This window comes from Vipera ursinii (assembly GCF_947247035.1).
Source record: "Vipera ursinii genome assembly, chromosome: W".
Classification (NCBI taxonomy): domain Eukaryota; kingdom Metazoa; phylum Chordata; class Lepidosauria; order Squamata; family Viperidae; genus Vipera; species Vipera ursinii.
Window position 1 is genome coordinate 199,913 of NC_139522.1, and position 20,839 is coordinate 220,751.

Here is a 20,839-nt window from a genome sequence, read left to right on the forward strand (position 1 = left end):
TGTAGCTAGATGTCTGAAATACTTCATGAAAATGGATTCTGATGCAGGATTTGGAAAAAAAGCAAGCAAGGGATCAGGTATTCTGGGAGGCAGTTCTAAGCATATGGGTGAGCAGTGATACTGAATGGAGCAGAAATGGGAGAAAGTTACAGAGGGCGCAATTACAGGTAGTCTTCGACTTACATCCATAATTGAGCACCAAATTTCTGTTGCTAAGTGAGACATTTGTTAAATGAGTTTTGCCCCATTTTACGATCTTTCTTGCCACAGTTGTTAAGTGAATCACTGCAGTTGTTAAGTTAGTAACACAGTTAAGTGCATCTGGCTTCCCCATTGATTTTGCTTATCAGAAGGTTGCAAAAGGGGATCACATGATCCTGGAACACTTGCAACCATCATAAATACATGCCAGTTGCCAAGCGGCTGAATTTTGATCACATGACCATGGGGATGCTGCAATGGTTGTAAATGTGAAAAAGGTCATAAGTCACTTTTTTCAGTGCCGTTGTAACTTCAAACAGTCACTAAATGAACTGTTGTAAGTTGAAGACTACCTATACAAGCTCTTTTATGGTCTCTCTACACATTAATGTAATCAAATGAAAATGGTGGTTGGAAGGTTGTAATCAGCAAAGAGAGAGAGAGAGAGAGGGGAGGGGGAGAGAGAGAGAGAGAGATTCAACCCCTTACTCTGCAGGCAGGCCAGCCTCCACCAATAGGGATGCAGGATTCTCAGGAGTTGCTTCCAAGTCACTGTTTCACCCAAGATAAGTGTGAAAGAGAAAGAGGAAACCATTCCAAAAAGGCAGCAGACAGACAAAGAGAGAAAAAGAGACTCTCATACAAGACAGAGAGCAAGGCAAGGCTATGAGGACTGGCAAGTGCCACTTGCCCATCTAGAGAAAGGAAGTCCAAAGCACTCAAGCCACTTGGAAATAAACACCTGCAGATCAATCTTGCCTATCCTATCCAAAGATGTATCTAGAACATTGCCATCTTCTCATAACAAACACAGGCAGTTATTTGTCCACCTACTTGTTCCTCTTACTCTTGGATGAGGATCTCAGGTAGCAAGAAGTCCTCCCATCACCTGCTACCCAGATTAGGTAACAGATGATGATTTACTCTTTGAGCTGGAACTTTCTCCATGCAAGGAAGGCACTCAACCACTGTGACTCATTCCTCATGAACTTCCATGCCGGGCATAGATCAAACTCTGCATTCTTGACAAAGCAAATCACTCTTGTGTCCTATATGATGAGCTCCCAGCAGTTGTCCAGAAAAGACTGGCACTCCCTTGACAACAAGATATGCTTAGACTGATCCAATGGATCAATCCCTGTTCAGTTTCTTAGGAAGGCTGGGGCAGAGACAGCCTGGACCCGAGTCAAGATCTCACCTTAGGAAATTCTCTTCTGCACTGGAAGCCAGGCCAGCTGCAGTAGAGGGGCTGTCAGAGAAAACATCCACCAGAAGGTTGCTGGTGCTGGTAAGGACACCAGATGGAGTCACTGGTGTGGCTCGGAGGCATAACAAGTCAGCAGATGGGGACGGCGTTGACTGCAAGAGAAAGAAAACAGTAAGGGACAGAGAAAATTCCTTTTTGTGAGCCTAACTTAGAAACTGAACTCTGTTTCTAGTTTAGTAACAGGAATAAAGGCCAAGTCTGGGGTTCTTTACTCCTGTACTAGTACATGTCTAGATAAAATATTTGCAGTTAAAATACTCCTGGAAGTTGAGCTTCATGTACATCAGTTTCATTACAGTTCTTTACTAAGGGATGGGATGAGCCTGTTAAATTGTTATACAAAGTCTGCAAAAGACTAAAGGCTTAGTTGGCATGAAAGGCAAGTGAAAGCAATAAAAGTGCAAACTAGAGTTGAAATTAAGGAAGTCTCAGCTCACACAGTATCTATCTGCTGTCGGTCCTCTGAGATTGAATTTAGCTTTTGGCAAAGACCAGGACCACGAGTAGAGAAGAATGCTGATATTGGTGACACAGTGAATTACATACAGTATGGCAATCAAAGGACATCTACTAAAATTTTGTGACAACAGAAATTTTGGTGAAATTGAAGGAAATAAGCAGAGCATGAGAAATCCTGCTTTATATCCAACAGGGATAAGAGATCAGAAGTTATAATTCTTACTTCCTGTGCTTTGTATTTTTGTCGTCCCCTTCCCACAGACTTCCCACACAGTATCCTCTTTCTAGGGAACATTTCAAGCCCCCTCCTCATTTCTAGCCTTGTCCTTCTCTCCTACACTCACAGCAGTGCTGGCTGAGGGCTCCATGCCTCCATTGATTTCAGAGTTTGGATCCTTCTTGCCATCATCTAACTCGCTGCCAGCCCTGGGACCCTTTTTTTTCTTGAGTTTTGCCAAGATGGAGGATTCACGTTCAGGAAATGGTGGCATCTCCTCCAGTACTGTAGCCTAAAGCAGTAAGGATGAAAATTGGAAACAAATACCAACATACCCTGCTAGTCAACTTTGTTTTTCTGGGAAACAACTGGAACTCTGAGTTCTGCAAAGTAAAAAATCCTAAAGACAATGTGACCACAAGTGGACTATCTGCTTTATTATACTGGCCCTGTGCAGCCATCCACTTTCTCTATGATGTTTGCTCTGCAATGGACACAGTCACCTACCTGGAACTTCTTTAATGCAGAATAGATGACTTGAAAGCTATAGGAGGTTCCCCATATCAGTTTTAGACGCCCCACTCCCTTCCCAGCAGTGTGATTTTGCACTTTTTTAAGCTCCCAAACTTTGCAAATAGGTGCATTATGTTTCTCTGGGATGATGTATATCGCTTCTAAGCAACACATTTCATCCCTAACTCTGCTCCTTAAAGGAAACAAATGGGGGAGAACATTTAGTTTCACTTCATTTGAAGACATCACTGTAGTGCACTCCTCAAAGGCCGGTATACAATTGAAGTTCCACCTTAGCCCACTCCATTTTCAGGTAAAAGGGTAAAAATTGACTTCGGATCAAATAAAAAATGCCAAACTGATTCATTCCATCAAAAGAGAAGTTTCCTGGTTTCTGTTTTCCAATGCTCCCTGAATCAGCTTTTCCCAGATCATGGCTAAAACTCTTCAGAAGGAAAAACAAAGAATCTCTTTTCCCTGAGAGATGAGACTACCAGTACACACACCCCCACCGCCCAAGTTCCTCCCTCACCAGGACATCGGTACTAGCAATAGAGCTGAGCTTGAGGTATTCAATGGCACGTTGCTGCAGTTCCACATCAGAATTGCGAATCTGGCTGTCCGAGCACAGCACTTCCTGGATGGTGCCCTTTGTTTCAGGGAAGAGATTTATGAATTTGATGTAGGTGGAGAGAAGTAGGGCCCGAGTAGAAACACTGCAGAGGTGAAATTTGGAGTGGAGGAGGTTGAATTGAACTAGAGGACTGGTGGAGAAAAGAGAACAGGAGACAATATGAGTCAGAGCCCCTGAGATCTGCAGGTGAGGAAATGTAAATAAGGCATTCTCATAGGCTTTGCTCACATCAAGGAACAATGAGACAAGTCTCCCCAATTTAAGTGCCTCATAATAAGTAAAACAAGAGAATGATGTACCGTAGCTCTCCAGATAAGCTGGGGCTACAACTCTTAGAATTATATTTACTCAGGCTGGTTGGGATTTCTGGATGGTAAAGTCCCAATATAATCCCAGTGTCTATTTTCTTTCCTCATAGGAGCTGAGCCCCAACCCCACTCTATCTCATTCTACCCCACTCCATCCCCCAGGTCAATTCATTTCCTTTCATATTATCTACCTGGAACGGGGATCCCCAGCAATGAGGTTCCCAAATTCCCCAAGGATATAGCCTCCAACTTTCACCATGTTCTCATGACAAGCAGGAGCCTGGAGAGCCTGGGGGGGAAAAAAGCAAATACAATGCATGGTGGGCAGTTAGGTAGATGCAACTTGAGAAGAAGCTCCTATTTTAGTTTAGTATAATGTTGCGATGAGCGACCGGTCAGGGTTCTGGCTTCAACTCTTAGAGCCCCGTGACAGGGGTGAGAATTTGGAGGGACCCTCACAAGGGTGATCACCTTGAATATGGAAGGAACTTGCCCTTTACCACCGACCCAGCATGCCGGAAATTCCAACGGTCATACTTGGGAACTGCGATAGTTTAGAGCAGAATCCTAGGAAAGACTGAGACACCAACACAAGTTTGCTCAAGGTGAGAGCACAGAGTGCTCGGGGAAGATGTTATGCCCCAGAACAGTTCTGGCGACCCTCTTTTATTAGGCTGTTTCATTTGGGAGGGGGGAAAAATACTCATGGAAGGTCAAAGGGGAACATAGCTTATGGTATACAATTGCTAATGAAGAAAGCAAAGGTCATTACAGGAAACAATAATGCATAGCTATCTTATACAAATGTTGACAGGGATTATTGCAGGAAGACATAACTTGAGGCAGAGATATACAAATGCTAACAGGGAAGACAAAAGGTTATCACAGGAAGACATGACTTGAAAGACATAATCTTGAAACAGAGACAATTTCAGGAGACAGAAAACTATATATCTTGAGGCATGGGCAATTTAAATGAAACAAGTCTTTGTTGTATACACATGTGAATCAGAGACAGGAATGTGGTTGTAAATAAGAAAAGAGTTTTATCACTAGAGGCAGAGATGGAATGTAGGAATGTGACTTAATCGATTACTAATTGGGGAAAGGGCAGAAGTGTTGAACTTTTTCTTTTGCAGGCAGAGAAAAGCAGATTTTACACTTGCAGAAATATCATCACTGGAGACAGGAAGGGAGAACCTTGTAATTTTTAATATAGGAATCTTTTGTAGGTCTGGGTTCTCTACAACTCCTCTTTTTCTGTTTTTTAAAGCCAATTACTGAGAAGGCCCCTCAAAATCCAAAACTTTCTCTTCTAGGATACTTACGCTGGAAAAAGAGAAATCCTCCGACAACTCCTGTGCCTGCGCCAGTATTCCTTTCAAAGAGTGCTGGTGTGAGGGTGCATCAGTCTCTGGGTCAGAAGTGAATTCTAAAAGAGGGTGTTTGTATTCACTGTCAATAGTGTGTTTCATCAACAGAATGTCATCGCTAATGCTGCTCAGCCTTCGTTGTAGAAAATTTAAAAGTTTACCCATAACACATGGGCCAATTGCACATGCAAGTAATAATAAAATTAAAGGACCAGCTATGGCTGAGAAAAGGGTGGTCAGCCAGGGAGAAAAGTTAAACATTCCTTGATACCAAGTATAATTCTGCCATGGAGTCAAGCACAATCAAAGAAATACTGTTAGTAATACTTCTGATAAAAATAGGCAAGACACAAGGTAAAATAATACATCCTAATACAATCATACTAATAAAAGCTACAATAGCTTGTAAACCAGGTACTTTGGGAAACCAGGAGCCAAGTAATTCCTGAAAGTTGAAACCATTTCAAGTTTGGACAGGAACATGAGCTACAGAGTTCACATAGATGATGATAGTAGACTCGTTGTTAACAACAGGTTGTTCCTTCTGGGTCCATGCGATGGGCAAAAACAGTGTGAAAAGAGTCATTTTTGACTGGAACCAATGTCAAAGGTATGAGAGGCGGCAAGACTTTGATGTCTGGGGTTAGCTTTCAGATGGAATTGTGTTTTAGTGGCATCAGTCAGTGGTGTTAAAGCTGAAAAAAGTCACAAACCATGCTGTCATCTTTAATGGGTTCTGCAGTTGTGTTTGTGGAGGCATGATACGGATGAACGTAGCGACCAGGGATCCACAGTACTTTGTCTGGCAGTTGAGCAACTGCGTAGCCTCTTCCCCAAGTGAGAAGGTCTGCAGGGCCTTTCCAAGTTAGGTCTGGAAGTTGGCGATACCAAACCTGTGGCTTAGGGGGATCTGAAGAAGAAGAAGAAGAAAAATGCTGCTCTGCAGCTGTGGTTAAGGGATAGCCAGTCAAGTTAGAAAAGTTTAGAGTGTAGAGGCAAAGGTTAAGACTTTCATGCATTGCTGGGAGGTTGGGGTTTCGTTTTCCCCTGTTCTGATTTTTATAATGATCTAAAGCATGTTTCAAGGTTTGGTTAGGCAGGGCCATAATCTGTTTTGAGTTCTTTTGTACATCCCAGCACTGCAAAGGTCCGAATACAATGATTAATGACATGTTTGGTGGCTTCTCCCCTTTGGGGGGTAGCCATGATGAATCCTGAAAAAGTATCAATTGAAACATGCAAATACTTCCATGGGGCAAATGGTGCATATTGTGTAACATCCATTTGCCAAATTTGGCAAGGCTCCAATCCCCTTGGATTGACACCCATAGGGATTGCAGTGGCTTGTTTGCTGCAGGTTGGACATTGCTGGCGAATTGCAATAGCTTCTGCAGCGGTAATGCCAAACTGCTTCTGCAAAGCTTTGGAATTTTGATGAAAATATGAATGACTTTCCCAGGGGGTGAGGGGTTGCAAGGAACAGGCTGAAGGTCTGGAGGCAGCCTGATCTGCAACAGTGTTTCCCTCTTGCAAAAAACCTAGAAAAGGCTGATGACTACGAATGTGAGCAACAAAAACAGGATGTTGGCGTTCAAAAAGCAAAGTTTGCAAGGTTAAAAAAAGTTGTAACAAATCTGGTTGAATGGATGGGGATAAATAAGATCCATAAATCACTTGAATTGTGTGATAAACATAAAAGCTATCCACAATAAGATTCAAAGGTTGAAAGGAAAAAATTTGACAGGCCAAAATTGAAGCAGCCAACTCAGCTTTTTGAGCTGACCGCTGGGGTGTTGTTTGCTTGGTTATCCATTGACCATTTTCCAACCAGGCACAGGCGCCACACTCCTTGCTCCCATCTGCAAAAACTGTAACAGCCGAATGTAGGGGGTGAGGAGACAAGGGTGACAACCAGTCAATGGGTACAGTGCGAACAATTTGCAAACGATAATTCACTTGAGGTTTGAAAAAATGATTCCCAAATTTGCAAAGACATAGGCACAAAAAAAGTGTCTATCTCCAGGATTTTAAAAATCAATGGAGCTAATTGTGCTTCTCTGGTTAAAATAGAAACTTTGGGCGTATGGGATAAATGAATCCACTCCAAAATTTTCAATTGGTTAAACAATAGCAACATTCGACTCCCATCATGCAACATCTACCTCTCACTTTCTACTACTTCCCATGTTTACATTCTTGTTCCTTCAGCATTCTAAGGCTTGTGTTAAGGCATACAATTCATGCATGCAATTCACAAATCTGTGCAAACCAACTTAAAACCACTTTTCTGTTTCTCCCTTCTATATCTATTCATTCACTGCCCTTCTGCCATTCTGGCCTAACTTCTGTCTTTTCTGCTTCCAGCTTCTATCAACGTTTGCATGAGCCAACTGTTTCTCTTAGCTATTAATCAATCCTTTTCATTAATCATATTTGGAGTCAGTGTATCTTTATTAACAATCTCAGAGCCTGTTGTAAGGCATAAAATAGTGCAGATTAAGGGAGGGAAATTCTCCCAGATATCACCTTCTATCAATGTGTCCTGCACACAGACACAAAAACATCAAAAACAAGAACAAAAAACAACTCCACAAAAAGATCAGAGTAATTTCTTTTGGGTGATGTTTAACTAAAACTCAAAGAATTCCAAAAACTTCTCCAGCAAAGAATCTCTCCTCTTTCGAGTAAAAAAAATTGCAAGCTGAAACTGCAAGAGTGGGCATCAAGCTTCACATCCACCCCCCCTTTCTCAGACTGGAATTCTAAGCAGAGAAAAAAAAATGGTTAAAAGAACCAGCCACCCCCCCTCCTTCTGGCTGTTTAGGATATCTTGTGGAAAGCTGCTAAAGCCCCTTCAAATTAAAAGCCTCTCTTGGGCTTTGAGCCTGTTGGTCATTAGTAATGAATTGTCCTGTGCCAAATAATTGATCCCTATTTACTCCTTGAGGTAATCCAGCAAGAATTTTTACTTATTAAAAATCCTTGCACATAGTTGATCAATTCATGATGCAAGGGTGGATTGGTGAACCTCCGGCTGCCGGTGGTGGCAAAAAATTAACAAGATAACAAGATGACAAATCTTCCTCATAAGGAGGGGGAGGTGGAGAAACTGAAAAGGCTTAATGAAAAAGAGAATCATTAAGAGGAAAGGAACAAAAGGTGCCTCTTGAGTGAGGAGAGAGATTTGGAGAAGGAGGAGGAGGGAAGGGGGGAGGGGGGGGTTTAGAAATAGCAAGAAGCTCAGAGGCTTTTTCCTCTTTGGCAGAGGGAGAGACAGGCACAGCAGGGCAAAAATAAAAGGCAGAAGGAAGATTCTCTGGAAGCAGAGCAGAGGGGGGGACATGCACAGCAATAGGAGGAAGTTTCTCTGATTTTTCATAGGGTGGGGGTGGCAAGGATGAAGGCAGAAGATCAGAAGAGTGATCAAGAGGTTTAGAGATAGAAGATGTTAGATCTAAAGGAGATGGCAAGAGTTTTAATGCTGCCATCACTGCTTGCCATGCAGACAGAATATCAGCAGGCGCCCTGGGATGATTGTGAAGATATTTACCTAGCTTTTCCCAGGTTATAACAGACAAAGTGCCTGATTCCGGATAAGCCAGACAAGTTTTGTTAATATATCGTAAAAGTTTTGTTAAAAGTCTCTTTCCTACAAGATGGACCATGGTGCCATAGTGTTTTTGAACAAAATTAGCCTTCTGCATTATATTAAAAAGTTCGTCCCTATGACCTGACAAAACTTTGGAAATTGGAGAGCCCGTTTACTCACGATTTGAAGCCTTCTCCGAGGTGCGTGAGAACAGGGAATGCAGGTAGCACACGCCTGGACAGGAGTCGTGCTGTGGAGTTGAAGCCGCGATCCAATGGACGAGCCCCCAGTTGTTGCGATGAGCGACCGGTCAGGGTTCTGGCTTCAACTCTTAGAGCCCCTTAACAGGGGTGGGAATTTAGAGGGACCCTCACAAGGGTGATCACCTTGAATATGGAAGGAACTTGCCCTTTACCACCGACCCAGCATGCCGGAAATTCCAATGGTCATACTTGGGAACTGCGATAGTTTAGAGCAGAATCCTAGGAAAGACTGAGACACCAACACAAGTTTGCTCAAGGTGAGAGCACAGAGTGCTCGGGGAAGATGTTATGCCCCAGAACAGTTCTGGCGACCCTCTTTTATTAGGCTGTTTCATTTGGGAGGGGGGAAAAATACTCATGGAAGGTCAAAGGGGAACATAGCTTATGGTATACAATTGCTAATGAAGAAAGCAAAGGTCATTACAGGAAACAATAATGCATAGCTATCTTATACAAATGTTGACAGGGATTATTGCAGGAAGACATAACTTGAGGCAGAGATATACAAATGCTAACAGGGAAGACAAAAGGTTATCACAGGAAGACATGACTTGAAAGACATAATCTTGAAACAGAGACAATTTCAGGAGACAGAAAACTATATATCTTGAGGCATGGGCAATTTAAATGAAACAAGTCTTTGTTGTATACACATGTGAATCAGAGACAGGAATGTGGTTGTAAATAAGAAAAGAGTTTTATCACTAGAGGCAGAGATGGAATGTAGGAATGTGACTTAATCGATTACTAATTGGGGAAAGGGCAGAAGTGTTGAACTTTTTCTTTTGCAGGCAGAGAAAAGCAGATTTTACACTTGCAGAAATATCATCACTGGAGACAGGAAGGGAGAACCTTGTAATTTTTAATATAGGAATCTTTTGTAGGTCTGGGTTCTCTACAGTATAACATCACTGCTTTTAAAAGAAGGACAGGTAGGATGTTCTTTAAGCCTTTTCCAAGGTTTAAGGAACATCCAGTACTTTCAGACTCTTTTAAACTGACTCAGACATCCCGGAATCTGATACATTCAGCATCAAACATACTGCAGAACTATATGTGAATGGAGCACATCAATAGTCATACCCTTCAAGTTTATAATATTGCCCTCACAATCAACCATAACCTACTCCAGAATACTTCATTTCATTCCCCTGCATCAATAAACATTTAGCATTTTGTGGACACAGAAGATGCTCAGTCCTTATTAAGCTGTAATCCCTTTTTAGTGTCCCCTGTTATTTATTTCTTATCTATGGCTGCATATGTTTGAACAAGGAAATAAGAATGGACAATCCATCTAGTTTTCATAGCCAGAGTCACATACTCATAAAAGGACAGAAAAGAAAACCTTCTCTTCAGAGCTCTAGAGAGGTAAGAAGGGACAGTCAGTGTCCCAAGTCAAGGCTGCCCACCTCAAAGACTGTCTTGGCTGCATAACCTTGCACATCATCCCGGTTAATGACAATCTGGATGACACGGTACCACACCTCCTCACTCACATAGTCACCAGCAATGCGGATCAGATTGAGGATGGTATCCACATACCAACTATAGTCTACTGCGTATTTCTCAGCTAAGATGGCTACCTTCAGCACCTGAGAGAAGAAAAAGAAAATGTTACTGACAACTCCCAACTGGTATGCCCTCTCCAGACCAGTTTTCATGTTAAGGCAGGCATTCATTTTGTTTCACTGCAATCTACTGAGATGACAAGACCGAAGGTCTGGCTTCCAGTTCCTCTTCCCATTGAGTTGGCAACCCCTACTCACAATCTCTTCACGGATTGAGTAATCTGCTGTTTCCAGATAGCTAAGCATTTCCGAGACTATTTGCTTGGCATTTGTACGGTCACACATGGCATAGAGGAGGTCAGCAGCTCGCTGGCGCACGCTCACATCCCGTTCCGTCTGTGAAAGGAGATGGGAGTTAAGCAATGAGCAGTCCTTTTACCTTCAACATTAAGTCTCAATTCCAGCTCCAATTTGGCTTAAGCAGATACAAATCACAAAACACATCTCCTGAGACCAAGAATGTAAAAGATTATATGTTCAAGTTAGAATTAAGAGGATGTCAGATTTAAAAGATGCTCCAGTCCTTTCAATAGGATTTTCTTTCTTCTTTTCTCCAAACTTTACCTCAGTTTTGTGGTCCATTTTGTGGATCATTAAAATAATAAGAATTTCCAAAAGACATTAAAAAGAACAGAGGTTACGGCAATGCAGTCATCATAAAATATGGTTCCTAAAATCTAGATTCTGTAAATTCTGTACATGAAACAGTAAGACTCAAGTAGCAGTTGTAGGACTCAACCAGTGGCATTCACTATAGACTTAGCTTTTTTTGTTTCTTTTACAAATCAAAGGACTGAAATCAAAGGACTGTTTATAATCAATAAAGCTCTACATGTCTTGGCAGCTAGGTACTTGCAGGACTGCTTCTCTAATGGGAATCAAGACTTCTGATACATATTTTTTATACTAATGGCTCTAGAGCAGGGATCTTCAAACTTGGCCCTTTTATGACTCATGGACTTCAACTCCCAGAATTCCTCAGCCAGGCATGCTGGCTGAGGAATTCTGGGAATTGAAGTCCATGAGTCATAAAAGGGCCGAATTTGAAGACCCCTGCTCTAGAGCAATGAGACAGTCTTACTTTAGAAGTTAGAGCAAGCTTGGTAATCTTGCCAAAGTTGGCTAAAATTGAGTTCTTCAAAGTCATTTGGGGATTAACTAGAGCAGCAGTTCCCAAACTTTTTCAGTCATGGAAGGGTTCTTTCATCTACTTCTGTTGCCTGAGTGTTTTGCATAACATGTAGGTTTGGAAATAAAGAGAAAACATTTTAAATATAACCAAACATTTATTTTGGTACAAGATAGTATTGGATTTACACCTAATGTGATGAATGAAATTGTTTCATTTTTGTACTTAAAACAGTTTTGAAATTGGGCTTTATGTCTGATAGCTGAATACGTAAATACAGGGTGGCATCCAACTTACTCCTAAATTTGTTTTTGGTATAAGCATAAGCTGAAAAGCCTGATTTGCATCAATAGGTGGACACAAAAGGGAGCAGTGTTGGGATAGCCTTTTTGGCTATTGATGGGTATACGTCTATCAGTCCTACCCAAAAGTCATTCAGTGGCACAGATTCAAATTTCATTTTTAAAGCAGAAGTACATTGAATTTCAATAAGATCTTCATACTTTGGCACGGACAACATGTGAAGTTTATTTCAGTTGATAAATGGGTTTTGCACCCACCACACAATGTCCCTGTTGGTGTCTGAAAAGTACTCCAACAGGGATTTCACAAGGTTCATTAAATGCTCACAAATGTTTTTGTATACATCAGCTTTGATTTCCAACTTGTTTTCACTCAGAAACTGGGCCAGGAGAGGAAAGCATTCTAAGTTTTTCTCATTTACACATTTGATCCAAAAGTTAAGTCTGGTTTTCAATGATGTTATTTTGTCTCTCACTGTGAATGTGGTTTTATCTTTCTGCTGCAAAAATGTAGTAACTTCATTAAGTTTCCCAAATATGCCAGTGAGGTAAGCACATTGTATGAGTCACTTCTCATTGTGTAAAAATTTGGCATTTTTGCTAGGAACGGAAAGGTCGTCCCCTATGAAGAAAACCAGAAGCTCATTACGCAGCTCAAAAGAGCCTGGCTAGGACTTTGCCTCTTGAAAGCTATCTAATGTCTGTGTGAGTTAGAAGCGATTGATGTTGACTTCTCATTTCTTCACAATCCTTTGCAAAAAGTCTTGACTGGAGTGGGTGAGTCTTTACATAATTGACAATTTTTATAGCCTCATTAAGAACATCTTTTAAGTCAGATGGAATGTTCTTCACCACAAAGATATGCCAATGCAAGGTGCAATGACTACTGGTACAATTTGCCACTACATTTTTATTCTTGATAACTTCCCTTTCAATTTTCCCACGATCACTGCAGCTCCATCTGTAGGGAATGACCAAGCTGAGCCTAAGGGTGGGGTGAAACACACCATCAGTTTAGAGCAGACATGTCAAACTCGCGACGTCACATGACATCGTGCAACATATCAGAGCTTTTTTGCCATTGCTGGCAATGGGGTGGGTGCGGTTTCCCAATGACATGTCCGGCCCACGGGCCGGCAGTTTGACACCCCTGGTTTAGAGTCACTATGCAGCCATAAGAGACCTACGTCCACCCCCACCCACCCCTGAAGTCCACTGACTTTTATCTGGCTCCAATTTGCTTTGAGTATTAGTAGATCAGATACTTGTGTATGGGTAGCATGGAATAAACACACAGTGCTTTTGAACTCTATCCTGGCTTAAGATTTCCTGTGCCTGACACCATTGCTGCATACGATTAAACACTTATCCCAATCAAGATCATGTTTATGCATGTAACAATTGACAATTTTAAAAATTTCTTCCCTGGTTGCATTGGTATCCAAAGGTATGCATAGAAACAAATCTTTGATAAACTCTTTGAACATGTCTCACAAAAACAAACAATATCACAAGTCTGGCAACATCTCTGCTCTCATCCAGTTGCATTGAAAACGCTTTACAATTTTTCAGTCTCTGGATTAATTCATGTTCAATATAGTCTGAGATTTTATCAATATGGTCGGATACAGTGTTGTTAGAACATTGGACAGCTGAAACTTTTTTTGCTGCCTCATCTTCAAGCACGCAACCAACTATTTCTTTCACACGTTTTGATGAGATCTTCTGCAATTGTATGTGGTTTTCCAGCATGGGCAATCCTGAAACTTAAGAGAAATGATGCTTCAGTTCTGTTTTCATTATTGGTCTTTGCATATTTCTGTAAGCAAGCCACAGTGGCATCTTGGACTTCCTTGTGGTTTTTGAAAAAACTGATAAACTCTTTGAACATGTCTCACAAAAACAAACAATATCACAAATCTGGCAACATCTCTGCTCTCATCCAGTTGCATTGAAAATGCTTTACAATTTTTCAGTCTCTGGATTAATTCATCTTCAATATAGTCTGAGATTTTATCAATATGGTCGGATACAGTGTTGTTAGAACATTGGACAGCTGAAACTTTTTTTGCTGCCTCATCTTCAAGCACACAACCAACTATTTCTTTCACACGTTTTGATGAGATCTTCTGCAATTGTATGTGGTTTTCCAGCATGGGCAATCCTGAAACTTAAGAGAAATGATGCTTCAGTTCTGTTTTCATTATTGGTCTTTGCATCTTTCTGTAAGCAAGCCACAGTGGCATCTTGGACTTCCTTGTGGTTTTTGAAAAAACTGATGTCCTTTCCCTTTAGGTGTGGCTGGTTTGTTTCCAAATCTGTTTTCAGCTTAACGGGTGACAAAGTACTGTTAAGGAAGATTTTGTAGCAAATGACACATTGCCTGTCTGGGTGTTCTGCAGTTCCATTAGGAATAAATCCTAAAGATAAATAAGATTCATTATATTTCCTTTTTAAAAAAGATTTTAAACCTTCATGTTTGATCCTGTCACTAGTCGGTACATTAGCTTCTTGACCATTAGTACAAGGGTCAACTTCCATTGCAGTTGTGCCCTAAAATGAATAAAATAATAAAAGAAAGAGGTCAGACTCCAGGCAGACTCAATTTGTGTCCAGAAAAAAACTAATTCTACTATCCTTGTATTTTTACTTACTGAATTGCAGTGGAGAGCATCTTCTTGAATCTCATCAGGTCCAGATGCCAGTGTCTCAGTAGAGCTAGAACTAGAAGTTGCATGTGCTGTATTTTTGGCACCTGAAAGCCTACCCATCTTGAGCCAGTTATCCATGGTTAGTAGCTTCATGAAATAGTAAGTAAATTGTAAGTACATACATATATAGATTCTATGTTATTGGCCAAAATTACACCTCACATTTAATGCAAATTGTTTAATCAAAATATATTCTGGATCATTTTTATGCTACTTGAAATATGTCTTCCGATTTCCTATATAACATCCAGTTTATGAGTAAATTTTTCCTGTTATTTTATGAATAAAGCAATTATATGGTAATATCCCAAATGTTGTTGTTGTTAGCTGCGAAGTCGTGTCCAACCCATCGCGACCCTATGGACAACGTTCCTCCACGCCTTCCTGTCCTCTACCATCTGCTGGAGTCCATTTAAGCTCACGCCTACTGCTTCAGTGACTCCATCTAGCCACCTCATTCTCTGTCGTCCCCTTCTTCTCTTGCCCTCAATCTTTCCCAGCATTAGGCTCTTCTCCAGTGAGTCCTTCCTTCTCATTAGGTGGCCAAAGTATTTGAGTTTTAGCTTCAGGATCTGGCCTTCTAAAGAGCAGTCAGGGTTGATCTCCTCTAGGACTGACCAGTTTGATCGCCTTGCAGTCCAAGGGACTCGCAGGAGTCTTCTCCAGCACCAGAGTTCAAAGGCCTCAATTCTTTGGCGCTCAGCCTTTCTTATGGTCCAGCTTTCACTGCCATACATTGCAACTGGGAAGACCATAGCCTTGACTATACGCACTTTTGTTGACAGGGTGATGTCTCTGCTTTTTAGTGTGCTGTCTAGATTTGCCATGGCTTTCCTCCCCAGGAGCAAGCGTCTTTTAATTTCTTGGCTACAGTCCCCATCTGAAGTGATCTTGGAGCCCAGGAAAATAAAATCTGTCACTACCTCCATTTCTTCCCCATCTATTTGCCAGGAATTGAGGGGGCCGGATGCCATGATCTTGGTTTTCTTAATATTAAGTTTCAACCCAACTTTTGCACTCTCCTTCTTCACGCGTAACACGAGGCTCTTTAGTTCTTCTTCACTTTCTGCCATTAGAGTGGTATCATCTGCATATCTTAGGTTGTTGATATTTCTTCCGGCAATCTTAATTCCAACTTTTGATTCATCTAGCCCTGCCTTTCTCATGATGTACTCTGCATATAAGTTAAATAGGCAGGGTGACAGTATGCAGCCTTGCCGGACTCCTTTCCTAATTTTGAACCAATCAGTGGTTCCGTGTCCAGTTCTCACTGTTGCTTCTTGACCCACAATCCCAAATGTAATTTATCTTAAAAACTGTACAAGAAAGAAAAAAATTCAAAAAGAAATGTGGAATCAATGTGAAAAATTCACTACGTATGCATCACTCTTGCTCAGATGACAAATAAAATGTTGAAATGTGTAGCCAGGTACAGCATACCTGCAATAGTTGTAGCACAAAATTGCTGCTACAGAGACTGTTACAAAGGGTTGTGTGTAAGATCCTGCCTCAACTAATCCTCCCAAGAAAGTAGAACTCTTCAAACAGGCATTGTTTCAAAAGGAACTTTTATTGAGAGACAGTGATAGCAAGAGAGCAAAGCGAGATCTAGCGTTTTCCCACGTGAAACGTTACATTAAAGCAGGGGTGTCAAACTGCCGGCCCACGGGCTGGATTCGTCACACAGAAGCCACGCCCACCCCATTGCTGGCAATGGCAAAACAGTCCCAATACATTGCAAAGTTGTTATGAGAGCCAAGGTGATAAGCGCAGTTCCCAGGCACAGTCCTCCGGGTTTCGTTTCTTCACATCCACCTCCCATCGGAGCGGAGTGGAGAAAAGACAGATGGCCCATGTCACATTTCTTCTTCCTTTCACACCCAGACATCAAAGGGGTAAAGAACAAAGTGGAGGAAATGTAGATCCTCCATCCCCACCAGAATAACAAGACTCAAAGTAAACAAACAGCCTCCCCCCTCCCAACGGAATGGCAGAACCGAAGCATTCTAAATAAACTAACAGAGTTAAATGATGAGGGGCTGACATGGTGACCCCCTAGAAGAAGGAGAGATCCATCTGCAGGAGAGAAAAAACAATAAAAAGGAGAAAGGAGAGGAGGTTATCAACCAGGTTTATCAGGATAGCGGGCATGAAAGCGTTTCAGTAATCTAGGGGCTCTTACATGTTTTTTATGTACCCACTCATTCTGGGATGCCGGTAGGTCTTTCCAAGCTACTAAATATTGCACAGCGCCATGGTGCCTCTGGGAACCCACAATTTCTTTAATTTCAAAGTGTTGTTCTCCTTCAACCATAATAGGTTGTGGTGTGGGAGGTGCTTTTGGCCTTAAGGGCGACATCACCTCTGGTTTCAGCAGGCTGCAATGGAACACAGGGTGGATTTGTCTTAAGGGTTTTGGGAGTTCCAACTCCACCGTGACTGGATTTATGATGCGTTTGATGGGAAAGGGTCCTACAAACCTGGGCCCTAGTTTCTTTGATGGTAGTAGTAACTGCAAAAACCTAGTGGACAGGTAAACTCTGTCCCCAACACGGAAGGGTTTGGGTTCTATTCTTTTCTTATCTGCTTGAGCTTTGTAGGTGTCTCTGGCTTCATCCAGCGCTTTTCTGACTATTGGCCAAATGTTTTGTAATTGATTCATCCACCCCTTAAGGGAGGGGATGGTGGGTTCATTGTTGGGCAACTCTGGCATTGGTTTGAACACTTGTCCAGTGGCTACTTGGAAAGGGGTACCCCGTGCTGCAGTGAACAGCATTTTATATGCTACTTCAGCAAAAGGCCAATTATCAGTCCAATTATCTTATTGATAATAAAGCATCTAAAGTATTGTTCTAGAACTGAGTTTGTTCGTTCTGTCCCCCCATTCATTGTGACCACTGGGGCTGCTAATTGTTGGGTTGGTAGCAGAGGTTTGATTACCTCTGCTTTGGTACTGTTATATTGTGGCATGCTAGACAGAGCGTCAGCTAGGAATCCCCCCACCCCCGGCAAGTAGTGGAGAGTAAAATTGAAATGGTGGAAGTGCTGAGCCCATCATGCTTGTTTGGAGGACAGCTTCCTAGGCGTTTTCAGGGCTTCTAAATTTTTATGATCAGTCCCATACTTGGAAAGGGGTTTTGCTCCCTTCCAGGAAATGTGTCCAGGTGAGGAGAGCCTATCGTACTGCATACGCTTCCTTCTCCCAAACTGCCTAGCATTGCTCGGTCTCTTGACAATTTTTGGGAGGTGTAGGCACAGGGTCAGTCAGTCCTAGAGGAGATCAACCCTGACTACTCTTTAGAAGGCCAGATCCTGAAGTTGAAACTCAAATACTTTGGCCACCTAATGAGAAGGAAGGACTCATCGGAGAAGAGCCTAATGCTGGGAAAGGTTGAGGGCAAGAGAAGAAGGGGATGACAGAGAATGGAGTCACTGAAGCAGTAGGCATGAGCCTAAATGGACTCCAGAAGATGGTAGAGGACAGGAAGGCCTGGAAGAATGTTGTCCATGGGGCTGCGATGGGTCGGACATGACTTTGCAACTAACAACAAGGCACAGGGTTGTAATTGTCCCTGTTCATTCTTTTGGAGCAAGACTGTTCCCACGGCCACATCACTGGCATCGGCTTGGATTATAAATGCCCCCTCTGGGTCCGGGTTTTAAAACTGGCTCTGCTGAAAAAAGTCTCTTTATTCTTTCAAAAGCTGCTTGGTTTTAAGAGTTGGCTAGGTTTTGGCTTATCCACCCTCTTGGTTTTTAACAGGGTTGTGATAGGTAAGGCAATCTGGGCAAATGAGGGGATGAACTGTCGATAAAGTTCGCAACCCCCCCAAAGCTTTGTATCTGCTTCCTGATGCAGGGGGCCGCCCATTCCAGGATGGCACACACATTTTCCGGGTCCATCTCCACCCCATCATGCAAGATTTGGTAGCCCAGATAATCAATTTTCTCCTTGTGGAATTCACATTTCAACAGCTTTGCGTAACCACTCAGAGTTTATTGAGGACGGCTCTGACTAATGTCACATGTTCCACTTTTGTTTCAATGTAAATTAAGATATTGTCCAGGTACACCAAAACTCCCTTATACAGATGCTCATGGAGCACCTCATTGATTAGCTGCATGAACACTGCTGGGGCCCCTTGCAAACCAAAGGGGAGCACTTTAAATTGGAAATAGCCAAGGGGGCAGTTAAAAGCGGCTTCCCACTCGTCCCCTTCCTTGATTCTCACTCTATAGTATGCCTCTCGCAGTGTTGTAATTCAGGGTCAGCCTGTGGGTTCGGCAGTTGGGTCGGACAATTCAGAGGAGGAGGAGGAGGGGGTTGGAGAGCCTGCAGAGGACAGTTCTGAGGCTTCGCAGAGCTCTCAGCCAGGCCCCTCCCATCTGGTTACTACGCAGACCCAGCTGTGTGAGCCTGACAGCGTGGTTGAAGATGACCCACAGCTGGCCCTGTTCAAGGACGCAGGAGGCAGTCAAGCAGGAGTAAACAGAGGAAGGCAATGGGGCACCTCGGAAGGAGGCAGAGAGAAGCCACGCCTTGAACTGTTTAAAAGGGGAATGTGTGGGAGGGCTGGTTTGCTGAAGGCAACCATTTGAATAGCTCTTGTTTTAGTGGTTCGTATTTTGTTTTGCTCAGTTTGCTCTGTTTTGGATCTGTTTTGTGTAAATAAATTTGGCGGGCTTACTTCCAGCCTTTTGCCTTTTGTAAAGGGGTTGTCCCTGCCTTTTCTGCAGGGCCGGTAGTAGGCTGGAACAGAACATGCAGGTCTAATTTGGAAAAGATTTTTCCTTTCGATAGGTGGGCCAGCATGTCCTTTATGAGGGGCAGGGGGTTATACATTTTCTATGCACACCACGTTCAAGCCTCTATAGTTCACGCAGAGACAAAGAGACCCTTCTTCTCCCTGAACAGCACGGGTGCGGCCACGCGGGGTCTGGCTGGTTGTATGAACCCCCAGGCTAGGTTTTTATTGATGAACTGATGCAATTCACTTAATTCATTGGGGGTCATCGAGTATAGTTTTGGCTTTCGTAGCCTCGCCTCCGGGATGATCTCGATGGCATAGTCCGTGGGTCTGTGAGGTGGCAGTTCATCTGAACTCCTTTCACTGAAAACCTCAGCCAGATCCCAATACTCTCTAGGTATGGCCCGCCTGATGTCACCGCTTAGAGTGGCTGCTATTTCCCAGGGCCGTTCTTTTCCTGGTTGGCATCATCCACCCAGTAGGGGTTTCTTCCCTTCAGGAAATTTCAACCTCCCCATCCTCCAGTCTATTAGTGGGTTCCATTTTTTCAGCCACGCTAACTCCAGGATGAGGGGCCATTCCATTCTGGGGGTCACGATAAAAATTAGAGTCTCGGAGTGGTCCCCCATGTTTATCCCCAAGGGTTCGGTAGCTAACGTGGCCGGAACACCCCTTCCAATGGACCCATCAAGTTGACAGAATGAAATGGGGTGTTTTAGCCTTCTCAGCTGGACTCCTAGCTTCCCAACCCAGGCTGGGCTGACCAGGCACCTGGTGCATCCTGAGTCCAAAAGGGCGGTCAGGGTTACTTTTCCTTCCCTGCCTGGGATTAACAGTTCTATGGGCTTGGTCTTTGGCGTGATTGGCCCACTTACCAACGGGTCATCATCATACTCGCTTTCTGGTGCCCCCGGTTTGTTCCACCCCCTGGTTTTTGGGTTGGACGGAACTCCATGACCTCCATGCTTCCCAGGGCCATGTCTTTCTGGTGCTGGCTTGGCTTGGTCGATTTTCCTCCAGACTGCCACTCGCTTCTCTTGGCTGGAGACTTGCTGCAGCACTCCATGGTGTGATGGCCTTCTTTGCCACATTTAAACCAGGTGGTTGAGCGTGGTGGCACAGCCGAGGCTTTAGCAGCTTCCCCTTTCTTTTCCAGTGGGGAATGTTTCCACACATTCCTGTAGTGGTATGGGTTGCGGTTCTGGTCAATTTCCACCTCTTTGGCCAGAAGGCACCAGTCATGAAGTTGTACTGGGGCACCCCTATCCACACATGCATTGTACAGGTCGTCATTTAGGCCGTCTTGGAAGCAGCTGATTAGGATGTCTTCAGGCCAAAAGAGATGGCATGCTAGGTCTCGGAATTCTTCCGTGTACGCTGCCACTGGTCAACACCTCTGCCTCATGGTCTTTATGCAGTCCCATGCCTTCCAGTTGGCCAGGCGGTCTTCAAACATCCGTCATCATGAAACGGTTGAAATTTCGGAGCTCTGGCGCATTGCAGTTGTGCAGGGTAACCATCCATCAAGCTGTGGCCCTGTCTAGGGCCAGGGTG

The 20,839-nt window shown here is 43.1% G+C and overlaps 1 protein-coding gene across 1 annotated transcript in view; it reads right to left on the reverse strand.

Annotated features, from left to right (window-relative positions):
* LOC310648204 (AP-2 complex subunit alpha-1-like) overlaps window positions 1–20,839 on the reverse strand; it is a 172,634-nt gene that overhangs the window by 14,422 nt on the left and 137,373 nt on the right. The window contains exons 10-15 of the mRNA XM_083375954.1: window positions 10,594–10,731; window positions 10,237–10,419; window positions 3,791–3,888; window positions 3,190–3,421; window positions 2,272–2,436; window positions 1,400–1,560 (exon numbers count right to left, since the gene is read on the reverse strand). Of these exons, the coding sequence (XP_083232080.1) occupies window positions 1,400–1,560; window positions 2,272–2,436; window positions 3,190–3,421; window positions 3,791–3,888; window positions 10,237–10,419; window positions 10,594–10,731 (977 nt within the window). The remainder of the gene's footprint in view (window positions 1–1,399; window positions 1,561–2,271; window positions 2,437–3,189; window positions 3,422–3,790; window positions 3,889–10,236; window positions 10,420–10,593; window positions 10,732–20,839) is intronic.